The sequence below is a fragment of the Falco punctatus genome (genome assembly GCF_963210335.1).
Source record: "Falco punctatus genome assembly, chromosome: 5".
Lineage (NCBI taxonomy): Eukaryota > Metazoa > Chordata > Aves > Falconiformes > Falconidae > Falco > Falco punctatus.
In genome coordinates this window covers 15,914,506-15,926,633 of record NC_137584.1, presented here as the reverse complement: position 1 = coordinate 15,926,633, position 12,128 = coordinate 15,914,506, and the positions used below count along the sequence as shown (strand labels likewise).

The 12,128-nt window shown below is 33.6% G+C and overlaps 1 protein-coding gene across 5 annotated transcripts in view; it reads right to left on the bottom strand.

Moving 5' to 3' along the window:
• The window catches only part of EYS (eyes shut homolog), a 1,034,174-nt gene that overhangs the window by 603,467 nt on the left and 418,579 nt on the right, over positions 1 to 12,128 (bottom strand). For all 5 annotated transcript variants that reach the window (XM_080388797.1, XM_080388796.1, XM_080388798.1 and 2 more), the window contains 4 exons: positions 5,156 to 5,278; positions 3,225 to 3,338; positions 1,946 to 2,059; positions 1,386 to 1,499 (listed from right to left, as the gene is read on the bottom strand). In XM_080388797.1, coding sequence (XP_080244923.1) covers positions 1,386 to 1,499; positions 1,946 to 2,059; positions 3,225 to 3,338; positions 5,156 to 5,278 — 465 coding nt within the window. The remainder of the gene's footprint in view (positions 1 to 1,385; positions 1,500 to 1,945; positions 2,060 to 3,224; positions 3,339 to 5,155; positions 5,279 to 12,128) is intronic.

Below are 12,128 nucleotides of genomic sequence, written 5' to 3'. Positions count from 1 at the left end.
GGCTTACTGTGAATCTGTCAAAGACTACATTTACAGCAGTTTAAACAAACAGATGGCATGAGACTGAGGCAAAGTTTTCTCATGAAATTCATTCTGCTTTTTCTTATACCATCATAAATTTAGGTAACATCAGTATAAGAATTTGATCTTGAAAAGTGCTGAGTAATCTTTTCCTTCTAACAAGAATGCTATGGATACTAGACATCTTCTACCAAGAATATTGTTTTCAGAAGATCTAAGATGTCATTTATGAATCTTGCCATCAGGGATTATTTAACTTTTCCATTGAGACTATTAGTCACTGTTAGCTTCTTGAAGGACTACAGAAATGTTGACTTTCTGAAATTTTAAAATCACTTACTTAAATATCTAAATGAATATCAAATCTTCTGAGAATCTGGTACTTGTGAAAAAAGTACTTAAGTGTTTCTAAGCTTGTACTGAAAATGATTTCACATCTTTCTGAGCAGATGCAATTCTGATACTGCAGTACTCATTTACTTGTTATTATACTAAACTTTATTCAGCGGAACATAAATTAAAACTAATAAAAATTACCGACTACATTTTTGACCATTAACTAAAATAATAAGAACAAATATTAGAGCTCACACTTTTCTCATGAATGATGAATTTAATGCAGCCATATTCCCTGAAGGGGAAAAGCCCTGCTGTCTCAACATAATCAAGAAAGTTGCCTTCTAAAGTATTCTGGAATCCTAATTATATATCATTATACTGAACTGAAGGAGAAAAAATGTACTTATATTTAATTTATAAATCAACAAGCACCTTTAATTGAGACTATCACTTGAACTAGATTTGCTCTAGAACACTGCACAATTTGTTATTTTGAATTATTTTAGCAGTGAATGTTTAAAGTCAAACACCCACAATTTCTATGAAAAACATCACAATAAAGCATGCATTTTAAGTGTATTTCCTTTAAAAGCATCAACGGAAATAATCAAACACACTTTATGCATTTCAAGATAACTATAAATTGTTTTCTGAGAATGAAAAAATAATTTAGAGAATGCCACAACCAATGAAATTAGAGAGAAAAATGTGTAGAAAAGCTTTGTGATGGCAGCTTGATGAGCAGATGGCTCTCATTTTGTAAATAATCTTATTCTGTTAACAAACTAATTTCAAAGTATCCATTTTGATTAATAAATAAACCTCCTAATAAATGTATAAACAAAGTTTACTTCAAATTACTTGCAGCCTAAGGCATAATTGCCTGGTCACTTTAAAAGCTTTGCTTGAGAAAACAAAGGACTAATAATGCTGTAGTAAGAGTGAAAGGAGTTCAGACAATTGACAGAATTGCTTTCTAAAGTTAATTATGTTTGCTTTCCCCCCCCTCCCTTGGTGTTCATTACCTTTAAAGGGAGCCACACATTGGCAGAAGTAATTACCAGGCTGGTCAATGCAGGTGGCTCCATTCTTGCAGGGAAATGAAGCACACTCATCTATATCTGTTTCACATCTTGCACCTTGGAAAAGATGAGAGATTGAACATTTAGTGAGACAATCAGGTGCCAATTTCTAATTCATTTTCACCACAAGAATGTCAAACAACTTGTGAGGAGAAACTAATATAAATCAACCAAATAAAGAGCCACACATAATAATGTTAGCATCCATTTAATTCTTATTATCACGAATACATAACAACTTATTTCCGAGTTGCTAAATGGTAACTAATCTTCCCTGTGTAAGTAAGCTTTGAAGGCCTTTTTAGATGCAGACTAATTTATCTTGTGCTATTTAGTTTACAGATGGAGTCAGTGTTCCAGTTTGTTGGAATGCAAATGAAACATACCAGGGCAGATAAAGAGAAATGAGAAGGAAACACAAGCAAATTAGTCCATGATGTCTTAATGGATGCTTTGTGGACCACCTTACTGTGGAAAACAAGGTTTACTATGATACAACTCACCAGTAAAGCCAGGTAGACAAATGCATTCATAGCCACCAATAAGGTCTTCACATGATGCATTATGAAGACATGGAGAAGAGTAACATTCATTTGTATTTGCTTCACAAGTTGTGCCTAAAAATATACAACCAGGCAAAGGGGAGAGAAGTTACTGCACAGAATATATAGTTAAACATCAAGACTTACTTTAACAGAATATAGCTCACATAGTGGAATATATCTTTTTATATTCAAATTTGGGCATCTATGACAGTATATTGATATATTTAATGTTTAAACTATTCACTAATTTTATCAATAGATTAAAAGTACAGTTGTTGAACAGATTCCTAAAGCTTAAACCAGACAATTTCCTTATTATATAAATATAGACAAATAGAAAAAAAAAATACAGCAAATATAATAGACTGCATTGCAATTACACGAGAGGAAATAGTCCTTGTGTTCATGATAAGGCAACAGATGTACTCCCAGAAAATGGAAAAAAAATCTGATGTAGGCAAGAACACAATTTATTCCACACTAGACTGTAGCTAACATAGCAACATAGTTACCTAAAGCATAAAAATACTTTTTCTAATATTTCTGAGTGAACCTAATTTTTTATCATTTGAAGAATAAATTAAAAATAACATCAGCTGTGAGTTTTGAAAAGTGCAAAGAATTTTAATAAATAAAAATGCAAGTGATAGTTGTTCTGAATATAGCTAGCAGTAGAAATGTAATATTTTGCCCTATGACATCTGAATTATAGATTCCTTTGTATTTCAATGATTAAAAATCCATATTTAAAAAATGATTCACTAAAAAGAAAATGTATGCACTTTGAATTCCTAATCTGAGCTGAAAGGAAAGACTAGCTGCAAAAATTAATGCATCCACTTATCTAAGTCATTACATTTTTCACTTAAATTTTACAAATATGCCAAAACAAAACCTGTCCCACAAAGGTTTTTTCTCTCTGATTCTATTATATTAAATTTGCCAACTGTTTATAAATTTTCCAGAAAACTGTATATGCTATTGGCAAAATTTCACTAAACTCCACTTATGCATTTTCAACAGCTAAGTCACTAGCCAGCAGAAAACACCTAGTTCCATGCTGTCATGAAAACAAAGTAGATACCTTTTGTCAAGATGCACTTATGCTGAATTTAAATGCTTAGAACTTCAGATGACACTAAAATAAGTATACATGCATCTCATCTGATATGTTAAAAAATTGGTGTAAGACTCAAACTAAATTTGTGAAGTTACAGTTCTATGGATTTTTTAATACCTTGAAATCCATCCTGACACACACAACTGAAGGCATTCAGATGATCAAAACAAGTAGCTCCATTGTGACAAGGGTCACTAAGACACTCATCCACCTCAATCTCACAGTTATTACCTGGAAACAAGTGAAAGATTCAGTTCATTGGGAACAAGCCACTGTTAAGTTACCAGTACAAGTGGCAACAACAAAATGAAATAACTGAGGTTAGGTACGGGGAACTTACACCAATGAGCCATAAACTGTCCTTGGGGAATTAATTTCTTGTCAATTAAAGGCAAAAGTGAAAGGTATATATAATATACAATGTTCAACAAAGATCTAATGGGAATTTTATAGATTCATTTACAGATGTACTCAAAAGGTTTCATCTTTTAATCTTGTAAAGAAAATAAAGTCTTGAGTTTTCCTGAAACATCATGAAAGTGTAAGTATGGTTTCTAAGACTGAATATTAAAATATCATAGTCTTTTCCTGTGAAATTGTTTTTCATTCATGTATCAATTTTTGGATTTGTTGTGAAGATCGTTATGGCAAATACTGGGAAAAGTTTCCAATATGACCAAATATTTTAATATTTTTTTTGGAAACTAATAATCAAAAAGTTAGATACTGCCATATATTTCTAAATATGCAGAGGAAAAAATATAGATGCTGATTTCTAGTTGAGAATGATGTACCTTTTATTTTTTTTCTTGCCTTTGAGGTAGAACAAATCTCAGAAAGTATTTCTTTGTATTTTGTATATCAATTATCCAAACAGATGAGAATGGCCTCAAATTTATTATTAGTTATGCCTAAAGGGTAGGTAAAAAGTTCCTGATTGTTTCAGAGAAGCTCTGCTTAATTTGGCCACAGAAAATGTATAAATTAAAAGTAAAAATCTACTATTACGTAGACATGAATATAAGAATTAAACCAAATTTCAATAAAATAAGATTTCACCAAGAATTATTACAAGTAACATCAAACAATTTTACTTTTTATTTTGATAATAATAATAATTATAATAAAATAATACAACCATAGAAACAAGAAATAGCATTTAATTATATTATAGACACAAATACTACAGCTATTAAATTACAGATGACTTCATTTAAATGGATGCCTACATTAGGTCATAGAGGAACAGTTTACATAATGAGTCTACCCAAGATCTGAATTCCTATTTCCTCCCTGACTATCGAGACACATTCAGGAGTCATCCTATCCTTGCTTTAGGAGCCCTGTCAAAGTCCCTGCAGTTAGACAGGATGGATCTGGGCTGCGGAGCTGACCTGCCACTCAGGGAATTCCTTCTACACTTGATTATTTCATCACAGAGGTGATCAAAAAAGGTCTGAATCTGTATCTGGAAAACGGGGTGGTGGGGTGGTGGTGGTGGTGTTGTTTTGGGGGGTTCTGGGTATTCTTTTTTTTTTTTTTTTTTACACTGTAATCTGGAATTATCATGACAGTATGCTAACATAACCAAACTAATTTTAATCCAGTCAGACTCTGTACTAATGACAATGACTTGGAGGGTAGATTTAAGTATAAGTAGTTAAACCTGCCCCAAATCGTGGATGTATATTTGGCAGTTGAGGCCCTTGTTACCCCAGCCTTATTGTTACAGGAAGCACAAAGCAGATAAATTAAGGCCAACTTGCATATGGCTGGGAGTTGCAATAACATCAGTGTAAGACAGACACCCTGTCTAAAATAGTATAAACTAAAAGTTATTGGAGTGGAAATAGTCCCTTGTAGTCAGTATTTTTTACAGCTGATTACTCTTACACAGGCAAGTATTTCTATTTGACAGGAAGCAAAAGTTGCTTTTGCCTTAATCAGAGGCACACTGCTGAATTACATCTGTTGCTACTTTGAATAACCTTGTTTTCTCTGGTTTAGGACTTGCTTAAACATGTTGAACAACACGCCTTTGAACCCACCTATAAAACCAGGTGCACAGAAACAAAGATAGCCACCCAATACGTCTTTACAGATGCTAGAAGTGCCACATGGATGTGACAGGCAGGCAGCGACATCTGCTTCGCAAAACTGACCAGTAAAACCTGATGAAAAACGGAGTAACAGAAGACATTAAAAAATTATTATATTTAGACTGAGAAAACAGACAAGTGAAAGACCAATTTTGCTAAGTACTTTTGTGTTCTTTATTTATATTTAAAATTTTTATTTAGGATAGAGTAAAATACTACAGTTTCTTTGAAAGTTTCCATTTCATTACAAAGCAATTCTAAATGGACAAAAGAACTGTATGATAAAGCCATAATTGCTATAATAATAAAAACCATTCAAGATACAACAGGTCTTCAAGAGAATTTGATAGAATATGAATTTCTTCAAGTGGTTTTATGCAGATATTGCTATCTTTATTGATATTTCAGTAAGCACACAGTTGATAAAAGCCTTCTCAATTTTAGTGTGGTGTTTTTACACCACACCAAAAAAACATCCTGTGTTTCCAAGCCAAAAGAGAAAATTGTTCCATTACATTCCATTATAAAGCAGGTATTATAATACCTGACAGGTTTGGCAGCTTATTGATGTTGATTTTTTGAACCAATTAATTTATAGTTCATATGAAATCTAATCTTGTGAAACATTTGAGCATCTGTGTTTCTTGTTGAGGACTACATATACACAAAATTTAAGAAACAAATTCAAAGATAAAATAGAAATCTACATTTTACACTTAGGGTATATTTGCCATGGTATTATAGTTTCTGATACCATCATCTAGCAAGAAAATCACATGGTTCATTGATGACAGCACCTTTATTTTAGAACACACAATAAATAGTTGCAAGTAAATGTTCTTTGTTTCACTGAAAAATTTGTTTTAAAACCCAATAAATATTTTAAAATTAATTGATATAAAGCAATTAAAAAATCAATCGGTGTGTATGTACCTAGGACCTAAGTGTTGAATATAAATGCCAGGTTTCAAACTTTAGAATTTTTCTTGTAACTTTTGTCATAAAAAGCCAGTGAGTTAAAGTACAAAAGGTATAGTTTTCTGTTCTCCCATTAACTGAGCACTTTAAAAGTTTCTAAAAGTTTTTAGATTCTTGCAAAAATAATGTTACAGAAAAGATCAAAAGAGACTGGACCAATTTATTATAATTTAACAACAGCATGAAAAGCCACTAAAGACTTAAACCAGAGATTTGGTTCAGTGAGCTAAATAGAATTAGTTCCAACATCTTACAAACTTGGATACCAAGTCTGGCTGAAGATTTGAACTTCACATTTCATTTTAAAAAAGATTTACAAAGGAATGCTGTGCTTTAGTAGCAAAGGTAGTGCCAGAACAGGTTCTAGTGTGCCATCGAGTTGCCCCATATCTGACCTTGTGTTCATCAATGTTTTACACAAGGAGAAAAAGGAAGAAGCTTTGGTCAAAGATGTTCAAACAAATCTGTATTCGTACAGCATACTGTGACAGGTTTAAAAACTAAACATAGCCCTGTATTTATAGCATTTATTAAGTGCAAATCCAGAGTAATAAATTAAATTTTTAAAACAAAATTTGAAAAGTTCAGTCCTGCTTGAGCCTAGTTTAGCACAGTCTTTAAATTACAGGAACTATAAATCATGTCCTTAGGGCATGACTGAAGAGCTCCTGATCTGGAAGATTTTTTAGGTTTTGAGCAGCTGGTTCAATGAGGTAAGAGAGCAACTTCTGACCATCAGGGTAAAATGTTGAAACATGCTGCACTTTAGAAATCCTGGCTTGTATAACAACTCATTGAGGCATAAATACAAGACAATGCATATTAAAACTGCCCTACACAAGCAGTCACTTTGGTTTCTAAATCAGTGGATGCAGAAGGGTGTCTTGAAGCTATGTTTCTATTCCATCCCAAACACCAGCTGTGCAACATTCTCACACAGCTGAAGTTTTCCTCCCTCTTGATTGCTATTAAAAATTTAAGCATCTCTCTCATTTTTGCCTTTGTAAATAGCTGTTAACATCTGCTTACTGAAGTATTACATAAAACTAATATAAAAAATTATGATAAAGAAGTAAAAGGGAAACATTAATCACTGATAGTAACAGTTATATACAGATATATATATGTGGTTATGTGACTGTCATCCAAGTACAGATACTGAATATAGAAAAGCCAACATGATATTTTTTTTGTTTGACAAACTAAAAGTAATTATTCATGATAACTTTATAGATTGGAAATAAAGATGTTAACCTATGTGTGCTTTTCTTTTTATGTTTTGAATTAATTATCAAATTCTTGCAGCATAGAGAAATATATCTGAATTTACTATACTAAGTTGAGGAACAAAGGGTGGTGGTTTCAGGGCCCAATTTCAATATTCAACATCTGGGTTTGTATAAAGTTTCTTATCAAAATAGTTTCAGCAGCAGTACTTAAGAATGTACTATTTCCTATAAAAAGAAATGAGTGTCGGTTTATTTTTCTGCTACAGACACTCAAAAGATACTTCGTGAATTTAGATAATGAAAATTTAGCAGCAGAGTATTTTTTTTTCCTCAGAAACGCTGCATTTACATTCTTCAGATGTTTCTTTCTGAACAACCTAAATGCCTCATGACAAAAGTGATTTCTACTAGTCAGGCTGTGACACTTAAACTCTCCAGGGAGATCATTGCATTGTGATCCATTCTGACACAGTCCAGCCACACAGTGATTTATGGCAATTTCACTACATGGCTCCTTATATTCTGGATGGCAGGTACATCTGAAGCTATTAACTGAAACCTCACATTAAGGGTAATTGTCAAGGCCAGCAGGATTTGATGTGCATTCATTCACTCTTATTGAACAAATATTGCTTCTGGGGATAAAGTTATATGGTTCCTGTTAAAATTACAGTGGGAGAAGCTTAAACAGACTGAGAGAAACATGCCGGGATTTAATAAATTAATTTAAAACCTGGACAATATTTTCACAGTTGTTAAGTTTCTTACATACCAATGGATTACTAATTTCTCCTTATTTGCACTGGATGTGATAGTAATAACATACAAGCTATTTTATTAATTTGGGTTTTGAGACAGTGATTGTTAACTGTTTCTTTCATTCAGTACCTATCATAATGAAATCCTACATTTGTTTGGGCCCTCTAATTTCAAATATAAAAATTGTACTTACTGCAAAAATTATACAAAATGTAAAATGTATAAAAATATGCAACTTATAATAGCATAATTGAACAAAATAGAGAGGGGGTAATAGAGGAAAAATCACCTTTGGATGACAGACCAGGGATAAAAAATGCTGCTGTTGCCTCAGATGATACAAAAGAAAAGTGTTTTATTGTAACCATCTGCTCTAATAAATACATTTGATTGTTGTGTTGAAGTAACCAGGCAAACTATAAAAGAAACAATGGAAGATGCAATTTTCTTTGTTGTATCCTTGCGTATACGGTTTCTGGAACTCAGAGATCAAAACCCACCAATTCTCAGTAAAGACAATTGGAACTTCAACAGTTAGATTAGGATAACGGAACTATTCTTTAAAAGTTTTAAAACCTTCATGTTCCAAAATTGAAGATACTGAGAAATTATGCATATGCGACTTTAAGAAAGCTTTTGTGTTCTCTGAAGACTGCTTATTTTCACAAGCAGACCTCCTGATGTAACAACAGCCACAATCTGAAAAATGTTATTCTGTTCCTGTGAGAAATTCAACTGTCATTTTATTTCCCCATGTAGCTTGGGGACAAGTCAAAACTTGTGTTTATGTACACATAATCTGAAAGAGAGTTAAAACATATTGTAAAATGTGCTATCATGAGTATTTAGGGTGTTTGCACTTCTGTTTCTTACCTACATATTCCATTCCTGAAACAAATCAGTAAATATTCTAGGCAACATATTTTCAACAGATTTAAATTTTTCTGTCATTTAGGTTTAAAGTGAAACATTTCAACAGTTTTGAACCTTTTACCAAGTCTTCTCAACTAAGTAGTAATTGAAAAAAATAAAGCTCCTAGGCCAAAATTCAGTTTTTATCCCATCATGTCAGCATTTTTTTAATGAAATAATATTTCATTGGCTATTCCTCAGAAAGTTCTGCTGGCATTTGAAAAGTCATAATTACAACTCGCTTTGAATTTTATATTATCATTTTTTGACAAGAAGACTGAAAAAAAGTCTTTTCAGCAAAAACTTGTGTACATCGTTTAAACTCAATTTAGTCTAGAGAGGAATCTTAAATAGCAGTCAGTCCACCTTCTGCTTACTACTCACTCACTTTAGTATCAACAAACATGTACATTTTAAAATATTCTTGACACCACCAAAGTTCTGTCTCAGTCATGTCAGGTTGTTTACTGGAAACACTAATGTGACAATGATGGCAAGCTGATGTACCCGTGACAGGCAGCAAATGGAGATTGCATCCAGGCTACAGGTAATATCTTTCCTCCAAGATGGATTTACTCTAAGATCAGTTCTGATTCAGATATTCCCAGTGGACAGACCTCACAGGTAGACCTTGCAGAGCTAGCAGCATACCATATATAAGCCTGAGTCCACATACCTTTCTGGCCCTCTTCTAGGGTTTTACTAAGCAGTTACTGTTATCCAATTGGTCCTAGTCACCTCTGTGCTAGGGCAGAAATTCTTGACACAGGCAAAGCAACTTCCCTTCGCTCATGTATTTGCGGGTGCTGCTCAAACCAGAAAATTCATTTTTACCTACACATGCTTCAGCTGTGCTCATACACAAGAGAGTTAAAGGGCGTTATTATATCTATTTCATGAATGCAGCACATTGTGGGATCAGACCAAAGTTTCAGGTTTGTATAAACTGTGTGGACCTGAATGTAAGTTACGTGGCATATTTACAGATCAAAAATTGTCAGATTAAACTGAGTTCTCTAATAGTAAAAAGCTGTTCTCCAACAGTTTGATCACTACCTACTGAACACCAGTGATTTCCTGATAATTTCATTCACTAATGAGCTCTAGCATTATGGATAAACCCGACTTTTTTCCATGTTTCATGATCAAAACCTAAATACCTACAGCTCCATACAGAGGCACAAATTCTTTAGTTCAATAAATATTAATAGGCTTTGGGAGATAAGTAGTAGTTGGTAACACACACATTGCAACCATGGCACGTGGGGACTCTGTATGGCAGATTTAAATCTTAACACCATATTTTAAAGTATTGTGTTCAGCTAGGTTTAGTTTAATAATTTTAATAAACTTCTTTTATTTATATAGAGAATATGATGGCCAGACAGGCAGGGTAAACCTCACTGACAAGCAATACAGTCCCATGGTACACAAATGAGAAGACTTGAGCAGGTCCAGTGCTGGTAACCAGGGTCTGCCACGGACCAGTGATGACCAGACAGCCTGCAGTGACATGGCAGGTCTGAGATGAAGCTGGGAAGTCAGTCAGTCAGGCAAGGTAAGATTGGCAGGAGCCTGCTGGTATGCTCTGATACATGGCAGGGAACTACATCACTTCTTGCACAAGTAGAACTCTTGACCAAATATCTTGACATGGAGATTTCTTTTTCCACAACATTGATACACTGCTGAATCCCATTCAGGTTGAATTCTCTGGATCTCTTTGCAGATTAACTGCCTTGTTGTTCCCAATGTGTATGTATTTGTTTATAACTGCCAAAAAGGATGCGTCTTCACCCAATTGAATTTCCTTTCTTTTCCAGACCATTAGTAGAGTTTTTCCCTGTCTCTCTCCCAGATTGGTGCCATCTGCAAGTTCTGTCATAATATTCCCAATTAATTCATCCAGGTCATTGATGAAAAACACTGATGAAGAGCATTAGTGGACCCAAAACACTTTCAGTGAAATTCTTTTTACTCTGAATCACTATCATATTTTACTATTTTTTCCAGCGAGGTACAGGTAGTTTAGAGCTAGTTCCAATGAGACAGTGTTCCATTGGTTTCCTTACACGAATGCTGATGCACTCAAGATATGTATCACCTACTCCTTCCTTAGTCCAGAGGTTTATTACCACCTGAGAACAGATATTGCAATGGTTTCACACATTTTGTTCCTGAGAAATCCATGTTACCTAGTGAGTGTCATCTTTCTGTTGGTTTCAGATGTTTACAAATACTTCATCTTTACATTTTTTCTAGTATTTTTTCAAGAATTCAAGTTTGATCTGACAGTTCTGTACTTCATCTGCTTTTTCCTACCTTTCTGTTATTTGACCTACCCACAAGCCAATAGCTCTGAAATTGCTCTGAATAATTTATAAATAACACAGCTGAAGTTGTGGCCAAACAAACCTTAAAGTATATATTTTCATCTAAGTGTTTTCTAGATTTTAATTTATTTTTTTTAATGGTAAAAGACCTTCCTTTTAGGCAGTTTGATGTAGTTGACTTTTTTTGCTTGATGTCAAGCAGAAAGGATGTTGAAAACTTCTTGGCATCATATGTCAACAATTTTCTTTGTGGAGAAGCAGATTGAAACTTTCCTTTCTCTCTTGTAAAGAGTTACCCAAATATCAACTCCACATTTCCTCCCACCTTTTTTATTTCTTTTCTTTTTTAAAAGTACTTCTTCTGTTCTTGAATATAGAGCAAACCAGCAGAATAGAAGTTAATTATCTAGACAGTTATTTCAAAAGTATTGACTTAATAAACTTTTCTGCTAGTCATCTTCAAATTTCTCTGTAAGAGCTCTGACCTTTCTGTCACTTTCTCTTCATCCTCCCCCTGTCTAGAATTTTGTTCTGCCAGTGAGGGCTAATAAGTGCATCACTTTCCTCTTAGTCTGACTTGATGACTATTGCTACTCCTTTGGGCAAGCTGGACCTTAAGTCATAAAATTTTACAAGAAGATGTAAGACAACTATTGCTTTACTATGTTTTTCTTTCAAAAAATCCCTCAAACCTAGGAAAAAGCCTAAAGG